At 39.6% G+C, this 22,449-nt stretch overlaps 1 protein-coding gene and 1 long non-coding RNA gene across 5 annotated transcripts in view; one reads left to right on the forward strand and one right to left on the reverse strand.

Moving 5' to 3' along the window:
* Window positions 1-1,056: 1,056 nt before the first annotated feature.
* Window positions 1,057-22,449, reverse strand: part of LOC137106825 (anoctamin-4-like) — a 39,226-nt gene continuing 17,833 nt past the window's right edge. The window contains exons 4-29 of one of the 4 annotated variants that reach the window (XM_067490785.1): window positions 20,606-20,806; window positions 19,458-19,606; window positions 19,217-19,366; window positions 17,805-17,905; window positions 17,516-17,560; window positions 17,313-17,444; window positions 17,116-17,222; window positions 16,665-16,720; window positions 16,454-16,575; window positions 16,114-16,248; window positions 15,497-15,593; window positions 15,235-15,295; window positions 10,271-10,353; window positions 9,480-9,620; window positions 9,092-9,256; window positions 8,954-8,990; window positions 8,634-8,745; window positions 8,102-8,159; window positions 6,029-6,126; window positions 5,706-5,848; window positions 5,286-5,438; window positions 5,051-5,198; window positions 4,840-4,959; window positions 4,279-4,384; window positions 2,056-2,274; window positions 1,057-1,659 (exon numbers count right to left, since the gene is read on the reverse strand). In XM_067490785.1, the coding sequence (XP_067346886.1) occupies window positions 2,080-2,274; window positions 4,279-4,384; window positions 4,840-4,959; window positions 5,051-5,198; window positions 5,286-5,438; window positions 5,706-5,848; window positions 6,029-6,126; window positions 8,102-8,159; window positions 8,634-8,745; window positions 8,954-8,990; window positions 9,092-9,256; window positions 9,480-9,620; window positions 10,271-10,353; window positions 15,235-15,295; window positions 15,497-15,593; window positions 16,114-16,248; window positions 16,454-16,575; window positions 16,665-16,720; window positions 17,116-17,222; window positions 17,313-17,444; window positions 17,516-17,560; window positions 17,805-17,905; window positions 19,217-19,366; window positions 19,458-19,606; window positions 20,606-20,806 (2,915 nt within the window). In that variant the 3' untranslated portion in view covers window positions 1,057-1,659; window positions 2,056-2,079. Of the gene's footprint in view, window positions 1,660-2,054; window positions 2,275-4,278; window positions 4,385-4,839; window positions 4,960-5,050; window positions 5,199-5,285; window positions 5,439-5,705; window positions 5,849-6,028; window positions 6,127-8,101; window positions 8,160-8,633; window positions 8,746-8,953; window positions 8,991-9,091; window positions 9,257-9,479; window positions 9,621-10,270; window positions 10,354-15,234; window positions 15,296-15,496; window positions 15,594-16,113; window positions 16,249-16,453; window positions 16,576-16,664; window positions 16,721-17,115; window positions 17,223-17,312; window positions 17,445-17,515; window positions 17,561-17,804; window positions 17,906-19,216; window positions 19,367-19,457; window positions 19,607-20,605; window positions 20,807-22,449 lie in introns of those variants that run through there. The other 3 variants (XM_067490788.1, XM_067490786.1, XR_010912021.1) reach the window with 3 other exon arrangements.
* LOC137106826 (uncharacterized) lies at window positions 10,804-16,007 on the forward strand. Its single transcript, XR_010912022.1, has 4 exons — window positions 10,804-11,380; window positions 12,235-12,357; window positions 12,701-12,844; window positions 14,530-16,007. It is a non-coding gene; the product is annotated as an uncharacterized lncRNA (long non-coding RNA).

A 22,449-nucleotide genomic window follows, 5' to 3' on the forward strand; every position in this document is an offset into this window, starting at 1 on the left:
TAAGTGGTGCACTAAATAAATATAATTAGAATTATCTAGAGAGGAAATTATTCAAAGTAGACAGTTTACAGGGACTGACTCTGACAGTTCCTGAACTCACATTTTAAAAAGTTCAAAAACATTTAGATTTGCATCATTTAACGTGTGATTCACAAAGTCCTGATGTTTTAATGGAACGCTCATGAGTACAGTTGTGTGTCTTTAGGTGTAACCAAGCTCTTTGACGTCCTCTAGTGGAAAAAAAGAAACTCACAGATTCAGTCTTTTGGGGACACTGAGAACACAAACTGTATACTTGCTGTAAAATCTACTTTAAATACAAAAGCACAACTACACTCTGAGCATCAATCTGATGCTGTTTATAAAATCAATGTACAAATCTAGTCATGAGTATTCCACTATGCTTCATAGGTCATAAATCTGCAAATATTACAACTTGGTGTGAAACAAAACACAGCAGGTGTTAAGTGAAAAAAAAAACATTGTCCTTGTGTTTCTGCCTCCGCCAGAGCCAAGTAATTTCCACAGTCACACACTCTGTTTCTCTATTTGTTTTTTTTACAAAAGTATTAACGATACTAACGATAAAGATATTCTCTACTTAACATGCCACAAGTATTCATTTAGCAGAATCACACATACCATATTATTGGATTAGCATTGAAGCATTAATGTGCAAACATAAGTTACAATGTAAAGGTGGGTAATTTATAATAAGGCGTTACTAGTGTGGTTTATTAATCAGGGGACCACGTAAAAGAATGTTAATCTTAATAGTATAGGAAGATGTATTATAACAGATTAAGTTGACTAATCAATTATTTTCTATCTGCAGTCCCTGAGCGGGTATTCACTTTACAACTCAAATACACTTTCAAATATTATTGTTTACTTAATGTTTATGTTTTTGTATTAGAACCTCAAATCTGCAAAGTACCTAATAAGTAAAACTGCGAACCAAAACTAGGGGCAGGGTGATTCCTAGATACCAGCTCCACTTGACATAATACTCCTGATGACAATGTTCTGCTGAATGACACACACAGTCCGATTTCTTTACAATAAATAATTTTTATTACTGCAGTTATTGTATCAATCTAAACTCGAATGGAAAGCATTTCCAGTGTAAGCAAACTGTGGACTCACAGCCTGGATAGAATAGATTTTTAAGTAAGTTTTATTTTTTATTGCACTACACTATAGCAGAGCAGATGGCCTGACATTCATTTAAATATCTTTATTTACAATAAAGCAAAAGGTGAACTCCTCCAACAAGGAGAAATGTAAACAGGGTCTGTTGTTCAGTAAGCTTAAGTTTTTTTCCCTCTTCTAAAAAACAAATCTGTAAAAGTCAAGTCTTGCTTGAAATCTACATTCAGGATCTGAAGACATACGATGCTGACAGTCCAAAGTGGTAGAAACTACCTGGAAAAAACTAAAAGGTAGTAAATCCCGCTGCCAAATGTTTAAAAGGAAGTCTGTTAGATGTGCAGACAGAGCTGGGGTCTTTGTGTGACCCTGCTGGATGGAGTTTATCAATCTGTCCACCAGGAGGTGCTGGTCTGACATGGCGGGAGGAAGATGTGAAGGTCCGGTATCATGCAGGAAGTCCAGCACCCCTCTCCTTCTTCCTGTGTGCAGCAAACAGAAGCTGACAACCTGAAAATAAGAGAAACTAAATGTTGAAATTCTTATTTGGGATCAGGAAAAACAGACGCTCTTAAAAAAGTCATTTCTTTAAACACGACTTCAACATGAAGATGACATCATCCGGAGGAATTTGATGATACTGCTCTGATACCACAGAGGTCACGGTGTTAGTTGACCTGCTCCTGACGACATCATCTGGACTGAAAAATCCCGCCACATGATGTCATCCGGAGAAGTTTTTTAGTTAAAACTAAAGAGATATTTTTGTACAGGAAAAGTAGAGAGTGTGCTACTCAAAGTAGGACTAAAAAAAGCAATTGAAGCTGCCCTTTAACTGAGCTGCTGTCAGTTCATACTAATCTGTTAAATACACGTCTGCACTAGACTTAAGCCGAGCTGAACCACCTTGAACCACATCAGTTGGTGTGTTCAGGGCCATTCCTTGTGATGGGGCCTGTCTTTCTTCTTCTTCTTCTCGTTCTTCTCTTTCTGCAGTCTCTCCAGCTCAGCCTCGTACATCATCTCCTGGATCAGGTATTTTTCCCTGCGCATGCGGTCCCGTAGGTCCTTGGGAAGGTCTGGGATCAGGTACGCGATCAGGGTCTTGATGGCAAAGACCATGTGCTGCAAAAAACAGAGTACATTACCAGAGCAATACCATACTAAAAAAAAACATCTTCAAATTAATGAATTATTACTTTTTCTTCTCCTTTTAAAGTGCTTTAAAAGAGAGTACGGTTTCTTTAAAGAGTACTTTTGTACTGCAAAACCTTCCCTCTCATTCACACACATGTATTCTGCCTTGCTGCAGCTAAGCTTCATTCCTCTGTTTTCCAGAGCAGACCTCCACCTCTCTAGATTTTCCTCCACCTGCTCCCTGCTCTCACTACAAATCACAATGTCATCTGCAACTTCACTTTACTAATTATTGCCAATTCCTGCTCCACATCCGTCACCTCTTCTACTCTTCGTTCCCTTTCATTTTCCTCGTTCATCAACTCTTCAAAGTTCTCCTTCCATCTTCCCATCACACTCCTGGCACCTGTCAATACATTTCCATCCTTATCTTTAATCACACTAACCTGCTGCACATCCTTCCCACCTCTGTCTCTTTGTCTCGCCAACCTGTACAAATCCACCTCTCCCTCTTTAGTGTCCAACCTAACATACAAGTCCTCATATGCTCTTTGTTTGGCCTTTGCCACCTCTACCTTCACCTTACGCTGCATCTCCCTGTACTCCTGTCTAATGTCTTGAGTCTACTGTCATGCTCTGCATCACTTCATCCACCTCACTCCAGAATTTCTCCTTTTCTTCTAACTCACATCCTACCTGTGGGGCATAACCACTCACAACATTGAACATCACGCCTTCAATTTGCAGCTTCAAACTCATCTCCCTGTCTGATACTCTGATCACCTCTAGAACATTCCTCACAAACTCCTCTTTCAGCATAACTCCTACTGCTTTTCTCCTCCTATCTGCCCCATGGTAAAAAATTTGAACCCTGCTCCTAAGCTTCTAGCCTTGCTACCTTTCCACTTGCGCTCCTGGACACACAGTATGTCCACCTTCCTTCTCTGCATCATTTCGATCAACTCTCTAGCCTTTCCTGTCATAGTACCAAGATTCAAAGTCCCTACTGTCAGTCCCACACTCTTGGTTTCCTCTTCTCTCGCTGCCTACAAATACGCATTCCTCCTTCCTTCTCCGACCAACAGTAGCCCAATTTCCACCGGCATCCTGTAAGTCAACAGCGCCGGTGGCAGTTGTTGTTAACCCTGGTCCCCGACCGATTCGGTATGGAAGTCAGATTCAGTGTGTCTTGATTTGCATGTTTAATTTGGCATGTGTTTTACACCGGATGCCCTTCCTGACACAACCCTCTGCATTTATCCAGACTTGGGACTGGCACATGAAGACACTGGCTTGTGCCCCCTTGTGGTTGCATTACATTAGACATAGTCACTGTTCAATTAAAAAAGAGATTAATGATTGATGGCTTTTTGATTTGGAAAGAGAGATTCAAGATTCAAAGAACCTTATTGATCCCATAGGCAAATTGTGAAAAGCTACAGTATTTAACTGTTTCAAACATTTCTCCATAATGTATCCTGATGTGGGGATGTACGGTCAAAGCATCAGAACAACACAGAACAACAACTGCAGAAATGCTTTCTATTCAAAGAAGATAATTTCCTTTGTGTCATATGAACATGTTAAACTTTAGTGTTTGAGCCTCGCAGTGGATTGATTCTGAGCTACTGTACTTTTATTCCCAAACAGTGCATGTTGTAGCTTTAATGTACTTTGTGTGTACTGTGAGACCCCTTCCACTGTCTTGCAGGTTGTCCTGGCCAACCTGTGCAGGACTAGCTGATACTGGAGCCTCGTCAGCTGATGTCATTCACCATGGCCAACCTACCTGTAAAAACGGGCCCAATTTGGTCTTTTGTTTTCCCCGTTCTTTTGACTGACACACTCATCATTGTCTTCTTCTGCTTTTGTTTCTGTTTTGTGTTGACTTTAGTTTTTAAAAGACAAAGAACCACTGACAACGTAATCTGTAGGGATCTACTTTCACACCTGACCTGGCTTCTGGAGTCATTTATCAGGAATTACACTGACCTCAAAGACGATGATAAATGCCAGCCGGGCTGCCAGGACGTGCCAGAACTGCAGAGTGTATGAGTAGGGCTCAGCTGAGTCCGGAGGCTCCCTGTAGTCACGATATCTAGGGAGTGCACACGCTGAGGTCAAAGGTCATTTCAAACTGGTATCGAACTAAGTTAACAAACATGAATAAACTATGTAGACATAGAGACGTCCCAAATCTGTCAAATGTCACATTAGGCTCTGTCCTACTGTGTAAAACACTGCATTGCATTGCATTTTTTTGGACTGAAAGAACTTTTTGCTGTTATTCTTGTTGGAGCAAGTTTCTGGGTTATATCAAAATCGTGTTTGAACTTTTTATGTTGTGATTTCTAATTTATGTAGAGCACAGTAAGAGCCTGTGTGTCACAGGTATTATTAATAAAGTGAAGAATGAACCCACATAAAAAGTGGATTCTGTGCAGGCCAACGTGGGGTTGCACGAATGCTTGCAGTCGAAACCTATTAAAAATAAACAACCTTCTGTTTCCATCAGATGTTTCTTTTTTAGTGCAACACACACGAACACACTACCTGCAATATTTCACAGCCTCTCCAAACAGCTCCGAGCCATTCGTCCTGGGCTGTGATCTCTTCTCAAAGTCAGACACCCGGAATATTGACAGGCTGGCGTTAACGTAACCCATCATACACCTGAGGAACATGTGACCATAGTAATATAGAATTATTACCAATGAATTTGAGCTAAACCTCCAACAAATTCACTGTTTCCGTCATCACTCACCCCTCCCCTGCTCGACCCTGACCAGCACAAGGTCCGTACTTGTAGGCGTAAACAAGACGAGGAATGAAGTCTGAGGTAACAGCGATGACAAAGGCGTTTGTGATAACGGACAAGATGCCGATTCCCTCCAGAATGCCATACCAGATCCCTGCCACAAACACCCACTATTATACACGGATTTAAATGATATGTAACCACAGGAAGTCAGCTGCTATAAGACAGATGTTCTATTTACCTATGTCTTTGGCTTGTGATGGCAGAGGTCGCCGCCACTGCGTGACAAACTTGTAGGCGTCTAAACGAATCTCAATGATGTTGTTGAGCAGCGCTAAGAGAGGGGCCAGAGGGAAAGCTGCCACAAAGATGGTGGTGAAGCCAAACTGTAAGACTGAAACACAAGCACCAAGAGCCTTTAGACCCTAGTTGCCAGCCACTGACAAACTTTCAGTTTACTGTTTGGGTCCCTTATCACTCTAAAAGCAAATATTAAGCAAGTATTTAGCCTTATTAGCAGCTGAATCTTAAACTAGGATTGAATTAGTACTGTAAAGAGATAGATAACAGTATATAGTAATATAGTACATAAAAATCTCCATGTTCGACAATTACATACTCATAAGCAAACAAAGAAAAAAATGATGAGGGTAAAACATACTCATCTCCAAGTATTCATCAAAAAGTCCATAGGCATTCATTGGCTGCAGGTTGTAATCCCTCTCCCACTGTGGGAAGCCGGCCTTGGCATTCGGCCCACACTCTCTCCTCAGCCTTCGCCTTGTCCACCAGTTCTGGATCAGCCTAAGAACAACACATGAGAACTTGTAGATCTAATATGATGTAATCTGTAAAGAGCAGTCAGAAGTGGTTGAGGCACCAAAACAATCTGTACCAAAGTGGTTGAGTGATCTGCACATTGTCAAAGCTACAGCCGCTGACACTCATATCATTGTGTTGGTCATGATAACACTTTGAACTCACGGGTAGCCAAGTTCCATAAAGTTGTTCCATGTCTGTTTTAGCACCATGATGATTCCCATCTGCATACAGAGGTCAATAAGACAGCCACTGGGATGGCACTGCAGTGACAAGGGCAGAGAGAAAGCGGTTCAAACCAATCTGTCCTCCTCACCAACAATAGAATTTTAAAAGTGAGGGCATTCTGCATTACTGCAGTAAGACTTATCATTAGTTTTTTATTTATTTTATTTTTTTAGATTTTCACCCTGTTGGAATATTGGAACCATTCAAACCTTGGTTATGGTGGAGTTGGGACAAAAACACACACTGACTAACACATCATTAAATAACAGGGAGGTCTATGTAAACACTATTAACACAGTAGAGACAATGCTCATGATGTACTGTACACAAGTAATAAACTGTATATACAATATTACAATGATACAGATACAGTGTGTATTTTGTAGTATCTGTCCCTACTATTTATATTAGCATATTGCTATATTTTAAATAATTGTAAATACATACCACATTTAAATGCCCCTTGTGTTTTCCATTTACTTTGCCTGAAATATGCTATTATTGCCGGAAATATGCTACCTCTGCAAATTAGTGTTCCATTTGTATTCTAGTACTGATTAAACACAGATTTTGAGTGTAATAAAAGTAGATAGAATTTGGATTAAAAAGTCAACATCTAAACTGAAAATACTTAGTTTTTGTAATTTTGTAAATTGATAAAGGAAGAAATTTAGAAAGCCAGATATTTTTGCAAACAGAAAGACATTTCGAATGATGATAATGTTGCTCCAGATATTATTATAGGCTGATATTTACGTCTTTGAAAAATTAGCTTTCCATGGGGCTTTTCAAAGTCACTGTTTAATTTGCCATCCAACAGTTTCTTGTTGTAAAACAGATAAAGAATATAATATGAAATCTGTTAGTATGGCACAATTGCATGTATGTACATACTGCACTGGAGCACTTGGTATGAATATTAACTGACTTTTTGGAGTATAATTATCCAGTGTAAACAAAGAAGTGCACTATATTATCTGTCCTTCACGGATTTAAAAAGAATGAGTATCTTCTGAGTTTGGCTTCAAACAAAAACATCTGCTGCATCATGAAAAGGGTTATATGATGCAGCATTATGCTGACGATGGCTTTTTTTGAAAGTAATTCTTTTTGCATTTAAAGAGCCTTTTTTGCTGCTGTGTTGCATCGTGCAGGCAGCTTTTCTGTAAGTAAACCACAAACTGTTCATGTGGGCAAATTTGCATTAAAACCAGGCTTACTACAGTATATACTGTAACGCAAATGTATTCATAGTGTTTCGTTGTACATGAGGAATGTCTTAGGTGTATCCCTGGAGTTCTCCAAGCACAATCAAGGCTGAGTCTCCACTTGTATTGTACTGTACATGTCAGATTCTAAAGAATTTCTTTATTTCCAATTCTGCAGCCTTGCGAAAAAATTGGGAGCACATCAGCTCAGCACCTTAAAGTGTCAGCTCAGACCTATTTCCCCAAGTGTTCCTGTAATTATGGGAACGTTTAATGCTGGTTAAAATGCCTTGTATACGGAAATACAAAAAAAAAAAGCTCAATGTCCTATTTAGGATACCCCCCTCTGAGGTCCATGAGGTCCAGACCTCTGTATGATTGCTAATGTAGCTACAGTTGGTTGCAAAAAATGTTAGATCTTCTATTTTGAAATGTCAAAAAAGTTTAAACAAAGACTTTTTTGTCATCAATATAATGCTTATTGTACATTTATTTAGTACCGTCTAGTACCGTTTTTAAACGCCCCTTGGCCATTTCTGCTCCTCCTCTTAATAAAAGAACATTCATACCAGGGGAATGTGCATCCTTACTATGTTAGGTCCCATCTGTGTCTTAATGGTTCTTTTATCATAGCATAAGTACAAAGAAAGCAGTCCTCATAGATCTTTAAAAGTACATACGTAAATTATGGAAATATATATATTTTTTGCCAGCTCAGTTATTGGACCTCAGTATTTCTAAAACCCTGCATGTGGCCACGTCTGCTGTTTTGGTTCCATGGGACTGCATAGTAATTACTCACTTCTTCCAGTTTCCAGCGATTGATGAGGCGTAGATATGCACCGGGCCGGCCTGTAAATCTGTCAATCAAGAAAACACACAGACTATTTTTCAGTCCAATCGAATTTGAGGCAACAGTGGAAGTAAACCATCACTGATATTAAAACCGAAGAAAACCTTACGTTCTCTGCATGCTAAACATAACACTGCTTGAAGCTGTAATTGTATCATTATAAACTTAATGCTTAATGCTTTAACTCACTGTCTCCTTTTATTCTCGCATGAGAAACATCTGCATCTCTTTTTCATCAAAAGATCTTAATAAATAAGATTTGTTAGTGAATGCACTGCATTTGAGATATAGAACACAGTGTAAACAGGTTGTATTATTATCATTTTCACTAAAGTAAATACACCCAGAGGTGGTACGTAACTGTACCAATACAATTATCCAAATACTGTAAAGCTTATAAAGTACTTGTACTTATAAAGAATAATGTCTATTGGGTCAATCTTAAATTGTTACTTCTGCAAAATACGTTTTTCTTTCTCACCTTCCCAAAAAGAAGGCGATGTAGAAAGTTGAACTGTTGAGGTTGACAAACTGAAAAAGGAACATCTTAAGAGTAAAGCTGTTGTCCCACTCTGACTCTGTCCTCGGCTGCTCTGTGGATGTACGGAAAGACAATCAAGTACTCAACAGACCAGACATAATATATATAAGGTGACTGGCAGAACAATTGCCATTCGAATTCTAACTAATTCTGTTTATGACGAAAAGTTGTACGTCCAGTTCTGTGATAACCTCTTGTACTGCACTGAACACATCTATTCCGATTCAAACATAGTAGATTTGCTGGTGTAGACAACTTACCTAAATTGGTGAGCAGGAGAGCAACTTTTTCATAGAGCTTTAATAAAGCAAGGTTGAAGGTCAGTCAGCGGTGAACTTACATTTATTTCATTTTAATATATTATTATGACTGCTGCTTCTGATGGGAAAGAAACTCACCACGTTAAGGAGCATAATGATGCAGAAATTGATGCAGACCGCCGTGCCCGTGGTCGCCACCTGAGAGTTGTTCCTGATGAGAGCCCAGCCGAAGGCGGCGAAGGTGCTGACGGTGATCACGCGATAAATGACGATGCCAAACACAGCAGCAATCACCACCAGTATCTGTCATTGCAGTCATATGCAAAAAATATTAGTGTTTACGGTTTATAACGATAAGATAGTAATTATAGTAATTTGACTGTTATGATGAGAGTAGGTAGTTAACAGAGACATTAGAGGGCTTGTTAAAACTGACCTATATGCAAAAATGAGTATTGACACAAAAGTAAAGCACAGAATGAATTAATAATAAAATAAATGTATTCAGGAAACATAGTGAACTCACCATGAAGAAGATCCCTGACGCTGAGACAATGAGGCGACTGTATTTATCGGTGAAGGCCTGGTAAGGCTCAGGTTTTCCAGATATGGGGTTCATCCTCTCCTTCTTGGAGTATTTGGCTTCAAACTGAGGTCGAATTTCATCCTGAAAGACAAAAGCCAAGTCACAGAGAAGCCAAATCCAACAGACAGTCAGATAATTACACCACTGTTTTATGATTAGGCCACAGGCTGAGCTACAGTGACCCAAACAAACCTCTAGCCAGGACCTTTTGATTTGAAGGCCAAAATCTATAATCAAGAGTTTAATATCTGTTCTGTACAAAGCAGACCGAGACTCTGAGTCACTTTCACACCCACAACGAGCAGCCTTTCAGAGATAGTGTTTACCAGTTTGAGTAGGACCATCAGACAAGGTTTGGAGGTTTGCACATAAGATTGGCAAGAACATTAAAAACTCAACAGAATTCCCGACACAACATATTACGTTTATATAAGCTTTTACATTTGTACATTTTCACTGTATCATAAATTGATTTCGGACAGAGTCTCTTGATACAGACTCGGTATAATGATTCCACATATTGAGACTGAAAAAGGGGAAGGATCAGGCAAATACTGTATTTGCTGACAGGCAGAGCCACTAAGAGGGCAAAAACACTGCCATTAGTGAAGTTGTCCACATTTGGGCAAAGCCAGAGATCCAAAGATTAAATATATTTTTAATGAATTTGACTATCTATAGACACAGAAACACAGAATCCGAAATGGCCACATGGAATAAAAGTACTTTACCTCCTCTTCCTCCCAGTCAATAAGGTCCCAGTCATAAGCGAGGACAGCTCTGCGTCTTTTCCAGAACTCCAGGAAGACCGTTGCTGAAACATAGGAGTAAAATGGCAGCAGGAGTTGTAGAATTTGCAGTTACCCAGTTTGTCTGTGTTTGTAATGTAAGTGCATTATTGCTCTTACTTTACTTGCCCTGTTTTGTCTACGTTTACTAGTTGGCCAATCGCTAAACTTTGTCTCAGGAATTGTACAGTGGTGCACAACTTGTTAAAGGCCAGTGTTTTCTTAGAAAAAAACAATTGCTGTTTGGGGGATTTTCCCAAGAAATCTTTTTTTATAGTGAGAGAACAACTCCCAATAATATCTGTGATTAGGTCACACATTTAAACGCATCATGATGTGTAGGTCCACTATATGTACTGTAACGAGACCTCAGGTTAGTACGGTGTGTTGTAATCTGTTAATGTGACTGCATCCAGTTCAGACTTCTGCCATATTGCAAGTGACAAATGTAAATGTTACCATGTCTGACACAGAGTAAAAGTGCAATGCAGAGAACTGACCAGGCTGCTCATTCAATCATGAAGCCGACACCTTCAGTTGCCGTCATAAACATTAACACATTTACATATTTAGGACTTGTATCAAAGTCCCCTTTGTGACTTGAGAGGTGATCAAATCCCTGTGCATCTCTGCTCTCATTCATGTGACTGGCTCAAATGGCATCAGTGTAATCAAAATATTTAAAGTGTCAAAGGGAAAAGGGTAACAGTGGGCACTGCTGGACAAAGTCCTATGGATAGCTTACTTATTGCACACATGCTGACCTGCCTCTCCACTGCAGACTGCAGCACTATTCCTGCAGGGGCTCAGCTCTGATCAAGAGTGTTTCAATTTATTTTCTCGGTTACGTCCACCTCCCTAGTGAACATGCAGCAGAGCAAGATGTTATGAATGTGAGGGCTTTGCTGTGAAGCCAGCAGGGGGGCAAACTTCTGAGGAACTTTAATGAAGAGATTTGAGCTGGTTGTCTGCTGCAGTTGAAGCCACAGCTTATTCATCCGGACAGCAGCAGGAAAAAAGCAGCTTTCTACACAGAGAAGCAGTGATTGTAAGGTCAGTACTGTGCTGTAGGATCTATTACACTGCTCCTTAAAAAACTGGAAAGCTTAAACGTGTATACAGACCTTTAGGCTGGACTCTGGTTTGTCTGAGCAGCTGTGAAAACAGCATCCACATCATCCTGAATCATCCATGAATGTACTGTATATGTGTGTATAGATTTCTTTTTATATGTGTTCTGTTGTTTGCACATTATTTGGGCCACTGCAAATCTTTTACTGCATTATATTTTATGTGATCATACAGTTTGTTTTTCTATACGCTCTTATGTTTTTATAGTAAATAGCAAGAATTCAAAGCTAACTCATATACAGCGTCGCCCGTAAAGTTGGAATAATTTGGTTTTCAGATGCATTTTTTTTTTTTTTGTGCAAAGGTTAATTGTGGTTTTCATTTTTATTCTGATATGTTTGCAAGATATTGATCACTAAGGTTTTGGAGAAGATATACAATTTATCTATCAAGAGTAAATCCCATTGTCACAGTAAGCTCATGAGAAGAGGTGAGGTTTATTAAATATTATTTAACAGATTTGCACTGTGTTCTGAATTCTGTAGTTTATTAAACTGTTGTTAAAATTAGTTTACATATGAGATAAGAGACCTGTTCTGTACAAAGACTTGTCTTGAAGATAACTTACTAAAAAAGGTTCCTGCTTTCAAAGAGGCTGAATATTTTTTCATTTTACTGGTACATCAGTCAAACACATACGGTCACACTGATTTCTCTGCTAGACCAAACGGTTTACAACGATATAACAGATTTTATGCTTTTAGTGTATAAGAGCAAATATTGCTTTGTCAGGACACAAGTTTATAAATGAAAATATCACTGCCTTGTCTGCACAGGGAGTCTGCTGGACGTCTGTGGTATCTGACTGATGGGGTTCCTCCAGAAGCAGAACATGACTCTGGGCTTTTCTCAGCTGGAGGTCACCCACTGGGAGAAAACGCCATACCTATCATCACGTGGTACTGTGTCACACGGGCAGAACTGCGTATCTGTAACTGTGAAATATGTCAAATATTATCATACAGTACATGTCTACTGTACAGAAGCAAAAAGTAATGTTTTGCTAATGTACATACTGTATTAAAATGTAGCTTAGATGTTAAGCGCTTGGCTTCCTTAGAAGAAGCTTTAGAAGTGTCCGATTGAATCTAGAATTTAAGCTAGGATTTAATTTCTTGTGTAAATAAAGAAATACACAAATACTTGACAGAATAAGGATTCCAGTGACACCTTTAAAAGCAAACGTTCTGCCTTGCACAGCCTGAAATTTGTACCCTGTGTCTCCTTCCTCACCCTCACCAGTTTACAACACCATTATTGTGCTGGGCGTGTTGACCTTTGTCCTGCAGCTGTGTTTAGTTCTGTACTGCATGCTGCGATGTTGGAGACTGGACAACAGAGTAAAACAGGCTCACACACACCCAGACGCTGTTAACAAACTCACTGGTAAGCATCAGAATTTTCCTAAATAACTAAGCTTCAGTGTTGATCATTAACTTGATTAACTCGAAAAGATGAGGATGTTGTTTGTTTTTAGACAATTTTATAATTTATATAACTTTATACACACACACACGAACACACACACACTTGCAGTAAGGTAAGGATGGTTGCCGGTCTCTCCAGAGCACGATTCCTACCTTCATGTCCGGATAAAAAAAGTGCATAACCTTGAAGCAAGACAGTTTTGTGTAACAGTTATCTTGAAGACAAGTCTTTGTACACAACAGATCTCTTATCTCATATATTTATTTTTCTAACAATATCAAATATCAATATGAAAGTACTTATGTGTAAAGTTCACTTCACACATAACTCATCACTAACTAATAAAGTGGCAATAAAGTTTTCATACAAACCCAATTTCCACAATAGTTGGGATGTTTTGAATAATGTATAAACTATAAATCACTTCAAACTTATTTTTGACAGTAAATAGTACAAATACACCATATCAAATGTCAAAACTGAGAAATATGATATAAAAATGTTTGGTGAAGTTTGGTGAAATTTGATGAAGACTCAAAAGAGCTGGGATCGGCTGTTTTTGTTGCTGTGTTGCATCACCTCTTCTTTTAACAACACTCTGAGCATATAGGAGCAGTTACCGTACAGATAATGGATAAATGGATAACTACTACATAATTATGCAACTGAAATCAAATTCAAGTCAAACTGTGCATCTTACTGAGCAAACTTCACTTCTGGTGACTGTGACCTACTGTCTTTTATATGTGTAAACATAAGACACTTAAATTTGGATTCAAAAAGCGTCAGACATTTTGTTTCGACCTGACATGAAGTGGAACAGTTTTTTCTACAAATGTTTTCCGTGTCTGTAGCAGTGGTTCAGTAGATAACACCTTGGCCTTGTAAACAGAAGGTGTGGGCTGTGGTCCTTGCTAGGAGAAAATAAAGGTCCCACACCCATTGGCCATTTCTTCAGTGATTATTGCTTTGTCTAGTGGTTTTTGCTTCTGTCCATCGCATACATACATTTCTCCAGATTATATTATGTAATGCAGAAGATAAATTATTCTTATTATTTTAAGGCATTTAAACAGCACCAGGTGTTTTTGTGGCATCACACAACTGCCTCCTGTCCCAACTTGTCCCAAATGTTATTGCCTTTAAATTCAGAATGAGCGAATATTTAAATAAAAAAAGAAAAAGAAAAAGAAAAACCTAAATTCTCAGTTTCTTAATTGGATGTTTTCTTTGTACTATTTAAATTCAAAAACAGGTTTCAAATAATTTGCAAATCATCACATTCTCTTTTTATTTACATGTTATAATGGAAATGGTATTTGTACTTCTTCCGGAAAATGCATTATACTTGCAGTGCAGGAGCCACCATGGACATACAAACTATAAATTGTATTCCTACTCCATGTTAGTCAGATTAGTCAGCAGTGTAAAGTGTCAACTTCATGTCTCACAGGATGAACGTTTTCTCATCTGCTGAAACATGAAAGCTGCCAAGTCTGTCACTAAATTTAACTTTGCCAGATAAGTTTTGATAAAATATACATGAGTATAAAATGGAGAAGTTTCAGCTGTACAGATGCATATTGTTCTCTTCAGTCTAACAATTTAGTGCATTTCTTTTTCTTTCTTTCATGTTTCTCCAGCCCCTTCAACTTTTCATCTAGATATCAATAAGCAGGTAAGCTATCAGCTTGTTGATGTTGCTGCTGTTAGTTCATCACGAGCACTTGAAGATTGTGAACCAACCACATACTCTCTGTTTGCACCGTCCATACCCTGGGACCTCGTTCAGCACTGACAGGCTCCAAAAGTTTTAACTTAAACTTCAACTAACTTACAATTAAATTGTTTTGTCAGGAAATGCTTGTGCAACCTACTTGCAAATAGAAGTCATTTTATTATGTAATGCTAAAAGTTTTATTTTGAGCAGCCTCCGATGTTTTAACAGGATTTGTAATCTAACCATTTGAAAATGGAAAAATAAACTTCAAGCTTCAGATTTCAAAATGTGTGTATTAAAAAATGAATCACAGGGGTGTGTGTTGCTTTGATGCCATTGTAATGTTTAATGCGGCACCATTTCTAGTAGCAGCAGGCAGCTGTTTTCAGATAGAAACCAGCTACAGGTAATAGCTGGTGCACATAGGAGGTGGTGGAAACTTAAACAGGGCTTACTGTACACTCTGCAGGTAGACAGAAACACAACGCTAAATGAATGTCAGTGCTGCTTTATGTACCGTTTATGTTAATAACTCGCTTGTTGTGTTGCTCCTTAGTGGCCAAAATTAAGAAATTAGACATCTTGTGCCAGACGTACCACTTCAGAAATTGCAAACTGCGACACTTACCCCAAACAGCCATGAACACAGCAAAGAAAACAGTTGCCCCGTTATCAAAGAGATGGGTGACCTGAAATAAATAAAGGTTCTCTTTAAAACGGTGCTTTAAACACAAACAGAAACACAACTTACAGTTAATATGTATGACTGTAGTCATCTGAATCTTAAAGTAAAGAGTAAAAGTTACATGTTTATATATTGTTGGTTCATTGCATATTTTAAATCGCAAAACAGCTGAACATTTTTTTCCCTCTTGCTGTTGAGACAGTACCTTGGCATAGATACAGCTGTCAGACAATCTCAGGTAGGGGCAGTACTGGTCACAGATGGGGCACATGATGATGTCGGTGGCCTGGCAGATTTCCTTGCTGGAAAATGACAATGTTGAGCCCATCAAACTCTTCTAAAGCTCATATTACAATGTCCAGTGACTGATGCAACCCAATTAGGTTCTGTACTCTATGTGTCTGTATGTGTGTGTGTGTATCTGCTAATTTTTTAATCAAAGCTGATAATTATTTTATGTTCTTTTAAAATGACTTCAGTCTTTCTGATATTGTCTTACATATAAAGTGATTACATAGCCCATTTGTATTTACATTTTAAAAATTTATTTCAAACTGTGACACTGAATAGGATTAATTTCCTGGATTTATTCACAGGCCTCCTCTGTTGCTTCCCCTGTAAAACCACATTTGTTTCGAAGGCAGAAAAGTTACCTGTCTGTTTCATTAAATAAACTTAGTATCTGCTCGGGAACTGCTGAGCATTTGTGCACCAGATATAGCTTGTTTTTTGTTTTCTTTTATAAAAAAACTTTAAACTTTATGACAACCACCTGTAGAGATGCATATTTCCATCAGAAAAAAAGAGAGAAGGGCTGTTTACCTGACCTGGCAGTGCTCCAAAGTGAATATGCCATACAAGAACACCAGGAGGCCAACCAGAGCAGCAGGAAACAGCATCCCTGTGTACCAGCCGAGCCAGGCGAAGTACAGACCGATCTTCTCTCCGAAATACCTCCTGAAACGGCAGCAAAGCACAAGAACAATGAGGGATCCTTCAGCTTGGCTCTGAATACTATAAAATAAATATGAAAAATACTACTGAAGATTTTGAAGAGAACCAGTTTTATGCCCGGCCTGTGAGTAAAAATGATTTCTGCTACTACTATCAGCCATGAGGGTTTTAATTATAAATAGACACAGCATTGTTTCAGTGGAGCTACCTGATTAGATCCAGCGGTTGGTACTTGTACCAAACCCCCCACCAGGCCCAGCATTCATACAGCAGGTGCCGGTGGTTCTCTGCTCCGTGCGTTCTGACAGAGTTTTTGCTGTGGTAGCTCCCCTGTTAACATACACACAGAGACACCAGAGCACTCGCACAGGTGACAGAATTAAATTCATAAATGGCTTTTGGGAGATTCTCCAAATTACCTCATGAAGAGGGAAAGCTGCTTCATAAGAACTATTGCTCAGAAGACGATTGAGACCTGGAGTCAGAAAGAAAGCACCATAAAAACAACAGTTGTCTGATGCTGTCTAGCAGATACACTTCTGCTTAAACACGCAAAACTTTAACATTAGTGTAAATTAAAGAAGATAAACTAAATAACTGCAATTCTACAGTGAAGTTTATGTCTAAGATCAAAGTGAGAGAATTTCTATACATGATCAAATTTGTTGAGTCTTACAATAGCAAGCAAAAAGTATTCATGTGCCCTTTACTAAACCAAAAAGTCCAAATATTGTCCAATTGGACGAATTTCAGAGAAACTGAAACATCTGTAAGAATTTACACAGAAGTGTATTTTTTTGTCTCTTGCTTCAATTCCTTTCTATTTTCAATATTTCTGTCCCCTGTTGTAACATCCATAGAAATACTCACCCATCTTATGTTTCCCTTCCTCGTATTTAATCCGCTGGAGGATGTGATGGACAATGCGACTTCTGGTGGCATTGCTGAAAAAGGTGTCTTTGTTGTGGATGATGAAACTGCAGTGAAACAAGCTGGTTGTGACAAATCTGCCTGCTGTGAAGGAAGTTTCTTTTGCATAAGTGTCTAAGATTAGTTTAAAAACTCACTGATGAATCCTCGATCGACTGAAGGGGGCAGTGAAGCTCTCATTCTCTTCCAGGTCTGGCAAAGTGTCGTTGTCAAACTTCATGGGCTTGCGGGGAAGCCAGCCGCGAAATTTGTTGATGCGCTTTTCCATCCTGCAAGTGGAAATTCTGTCAAACCTGCTTCTTCAGTTGATAACATGCTGCCTTCTCTACTGAACACTCACCTGGTCATGAACTTGTGTCGTCGGTGCATGAAAAAGATTTTCCTCCTGGGATATGGAAAGTTAAGAATGATGGAATTAGGTCAGGATGACGAAGTTCAGTTAATACAATAACAACAAATGGCACAAGTACCACCACTAACAAGTAGCTCTTCATTGCTTTCAATATTCAAAAGTGATCGGCTTTGTTGTTTTTTTTTATGAAAAAAGATTAAATGCATTGTTCCACACTCTTTTTAAAAATGAAGTGTATATAAATATAACTTTTGTTTGTTCATGTTTTCTGTCTCACCTAAAAGGCATGCGAATGTTCATGAGCTCTGCATAGCGACAGAGAACATCCCATGGTGCATGAAGCTTCAAAAAAATCACGCCGCTGTTTGTTAAAGAGGCCTGTAAAGAAAACCGGACACACAAGAGCAACAATCAAGATGCTGTGTTCACACACATCACAATAAGGGTCACTTCTGTTCAACTTCAGTATGTTTGCTGGGATGTGCTCTTTTCTTCACCTGTGTGCACAGGCTGACAGTGTAGGAGTCATGAATCAGGAGCTGACTGGAAGGAGACTTAAAAATAACAGAATGACTCCAGTCAAAGAACACACACAAGTGGGCTGCTGAAGGAAACAAGAAACCATTGTCTTCCCCTGCATGGTTCAGATAATGATGACCTTGTTGCTACTGATCAGCAGATGGTGCTGAAGTTAACATCAAAACACACATTCTCCACTTTGTCAAGTGTTTTTATTTTTTGTGTCCTTTCGGCTTTTATCCCCTGAGTTCAGGGTCACCACAGCGGATCATTGTCCGCATGTTGATTTGGCACAGTTTTTACGCCGGATGCCCTTCCTGACCCAACCCTCCCCAATTACTACCGTGGGAGGACCCGCACTGCACAGCCGGGGAGGGGAATGGGCTGTTAGGGTCACCAGCCAATTCTACAACAACACTCAGCTATCTACACTTGTAAGACTGCACATTTTAAATTTCACTAATTTGGCCTTAGGAATGACACGCACTACTGCTTCTTCATACAAACTGGGGTTAATCGTGGCCCATGTTGCGCACCATGAATGAATGTAGCTACAGGTTTGCTAGAGTAATCACAGCAAAGCTAAACCTCTGTCAGTACAGGAACTTAGCCCTAGCTTTTAAACATTTGAACAGTTTTTTGTTTTTTTTTTGAGATATGCTCTCACTGCACTGCACTCTCATCCCTCTTAGCACATATTAGACAAATGTGAATGCCCAATATGTGGTTAATTAGGGCAGGAGGACCACCCTAATTGATTTTTACCCTGCTGATATGCCCTGGAGCAACACTAAGTCTGTCTATAGGAACTTAGTTTGTTTCATAAATCAAGTTAAAGCACAATTAACAATATTCTTATACAAACAACAGTCTGACGATGTGGAATGTAAAGGTTGTTGCTTGTAGTGAGCTCTGAGGTTCTTTGGAGCTCAGCTGCTGTATCTGTGAGCAGTTAACCTGATATTTTCCACAGGAGTTGGTGGAGACAATAACTAATAACTATAAAAGTAGAGCAAATATACAGTAGAGGCAGAGGGTCGATGAATGCAGTTAAATCGTCGAACGTAAAAGTCTTTCACACTGAAGTTTTTAACAGTTAAGAGTGTTAAAGAATTAAACTTTTCAATGTAAAACTAAGTTGAAGATTAAACAACACCCACTCCTCTTTACCTCTTTTTCCATGTGTAGGCCCTCTGCACGGATATTCCGCTCAAATACCTCCCTCTTCTCTGATTGTGAGCTGGACTTTCTATAAACTAGGATATAATCAATGCGGCTCATTCCATCGCTGAAACAAAGGCCGCTGGACTTACTCCTCGCCTGAAAACAGACAGACAGACAGACAGACAAAAAGGAGAATGAGTACGAAGGGGGTAAATAAAATTCAGGTTAAACTGAGGCTTTCACTGACCTCTGGAAGGCCAGAATCCAACTTTGTGTTGTCATCAAGGATGCTGCTATGGGTGGTTGGGTTCTGCAGGGTGGAGTCATCATCTCTGGATGGACTGCTGTTTCCCTCTATTCTTTCTCTCTCAAGCAACACATTAACATCCTTCACAGCTGGAGGATGAGTGAATCCAGATTAAATCAGAGTGAACAGTAAATGGTTACACCTCTGCTGAACAAACAGGCATCTAGTCTGTACGATAAATACAGTCAACTGCCAGTACAACGTCGTCAATAGAAGTTAGTGTATATAAGTTTAACATCCTTCTAGCTCACTGTTGACAGCATGTTGTTCAGCAGCAAGTTGCCAACTGATTTTCTAATGCTGAGAATTAGCATATAACAGGTTTTTAGAATGTTTCCCTAGTAAAACACTGAGCTAAAAGACACGAAAAGGTTCCATTGAGTTACTCAGTCGGTTGGCAATTCTCTGTGCCACTAAAAGCAACATCTTTTACACTGCATATTGCTCATAATAAAGTATTCATCAGTGCAACTTCAAGCTAAATGGTAAATGACATTCAAGGGACAGTTTGTTAGGCCCAGATCATGCAACCTACTGTGACTGTGGTTGCCTGATCCAAGCGCAATGCACACCACACACCATTTTTATTGAAGCCCTAAACAGAGCAGCTTACTGTGTCTTCTGTATCGTTACTAGGCAACAGCGAATCACTGTCCTTAGCCTAACCACCCTCCAAACATGGTTCAATTCAATCAACATTTATTATTTATCTAAACATCTGCATAAAAATGGAGGCTGTTCTCAGCCACTATGGACACAGAGAAATGAAGATCGGGGGTTTAAGACCCTCAGAAAGAGGAGAGATCTGTCCTCTTTAATCTCTTTAATGCTCTTTGAATTGAGAAGTTAAAGACACTAGAAGATTTTAAAAGTGATCTGACATATCTGCAGATGTTATGCTAGTAGCATAACATCGAAAACGTCACGAAACGTCTGTGATCATATTCACAGTTTGTTGTGCTTGTGGTGCTTTCACCTTACACACTTGTTGCACACTGCACACCTGTAACTGGAAGAAGCCCAGCACCACCACAGAACTGTACAGAACTCGCTTTCAGTACAGACCATTGCTAAGATTGAATTCTCACCAAGGGGAGGCGCTTCGTCTTGAGTACTGGAGTCTGCAGTTTCAGCCGAGGATTCCTCCATGATGTCCGCCTTCCCACGCGAGGCGAGGGCGAGAGGTCTGTCCGCTGCCTGGTAGCCGGAGGCTGAGGGCTGCAGCGGGACTCTGCGTTGGTGGGGGCTCTGCCGCTGGGGCTCAGACCCATGTAGAGATAAACTCACACCTGAAGGACACTTAATTTCACTCTGATTCTGAATCATAAAATATACTTTGAACTGGAGCAGGTTTCAAGAAGGAGGAACAAAGTTTGCAGGCAGAACATTGTAGCTGTCATTATACTACAGAGTACATCACACACCAAAGTGACATCTTCTCTTACTCTCATAGTGAACACACAACAGAACGTAGTGATACAGCTGGCAGCCAAGAAAATGGCTCAGGGAAAACTCTGAAAGACAGCCACGTCAGCAACTGGCAAAGTATTGACGTAGTCACGAGTATTGATTACCCAATCTATCACTCACCATTGATATATCACAGTGACTCCATCGTACGGATGCACAGTGATTGAGCAGCACTGTTAAACCCATTCGTACACAAATTCAATATGAGCTGTCGCCTCTAGTACTGGGTTATTAGTCATGGAAAGCTAGTGTGTTGTCACCAGTCATGCAAAGCCTGTCTCCTACCAATAATGTGCACTGTGTGAATAAAAAATGTACGGCTCACAGATTACAGCCCAGCCACAAACACACAGGGGTTGAGTCACCAAGTGTGAAATAAGTACCAAACCCCAAGACTTCTTCCGCAAAAGTGCTGTAAACAATTACTTTTGGTAATTCTCAAACTAGCCTAATGTCTGTTAGACTTCTCAAACCTGCATCAAACTACAGGTTTTTTACCACTTGGCGGCAGTGCAGTGAGCTGTAAACAGAACTTTTCACCTTGTGGAGTTGATATGACTAAAACTTAACTAAAACCTGTCTACTTTTTATTGGTTATTACTTATTCTCCTTTACGAGTGGGTGTAAAATGTTGTTTGTTTTCTCAAATTACTAAGAATGCATGAAAAGATGAAGCAGGAATAGAAAGTGAGATAGACAGAAAGGTGTATGTAAGTCGGAGTAAAGCTGGTAAAAAAAAAAAAGAAAAGACAGAAAGCGGCGGCTCGGTAACGTTTATCTTTTTAATAAGGATTAACCTTGAAAGACCTTGCAAAGATGCCCGCTCTCTATGGAAACACACGGGCTAATTGGGACTATTTTTCAAGCCGACTCTGTCCTTTCAGGGGAGAAACAATTCAAGGCTTAGCAAAAGAGCTTAAATCAACTATCTCTAAGTAGATAGGTCTGTATCTCTTACTTTTAGTCCGCAGGAGAATGGGAAGATTTAAGTGGGGGTGGTGAGAGGTTGGTGGGGGGGCTGTTTTAGAGGTCTGCATACTGAATTTTCATTTGTGGCAGCACAGGTGACTCAGCTAAATTTTTTTTTTGCTGAGCTGCAGCAGCACCAGAGACACTGATAGAGGTTGAGGAAGCATCTCTGCTCTTAATCAGCTTTTGATGCTGTGGAACATCGAAGTCCCTGAATGCAACTAACAGAAATGGGAAAAATTTCCTGCTCGTGAAAAATCAGCGCTCAGCTTCGACTTTCTTCACTCATAGCAATGGTGATGGTGGTTTTGGCTTTTTCTCTCTCAATTACTCCACAGGTGATAACACATCGTTGAATAGAGCCTCCCTAAATATACATGTATGTAATGATTAATGTATTTATGAGATGAAATTAAGACTCTGACCGACCCTGTTTCCTCCAACACCAGTCTCATTAAGGGGAGAGCAAACTGCTGTCAGAGGACTGACACAC

The sequence above is a fragment of the Channa argus genome, chromosome 21 (genome assembly GCF_033026475.1).
Source record: "Channa argus isolate prfri chromosome 21, Channa argus male v1.0, whole genome shotgun sequence".
In the NCBI taxonomy this organism is placed as follows: Eukaryota; Metazoa; Chordata; class Actinopteri; order Anabantiformes; family Channidae; genus Channa; species Channa argus.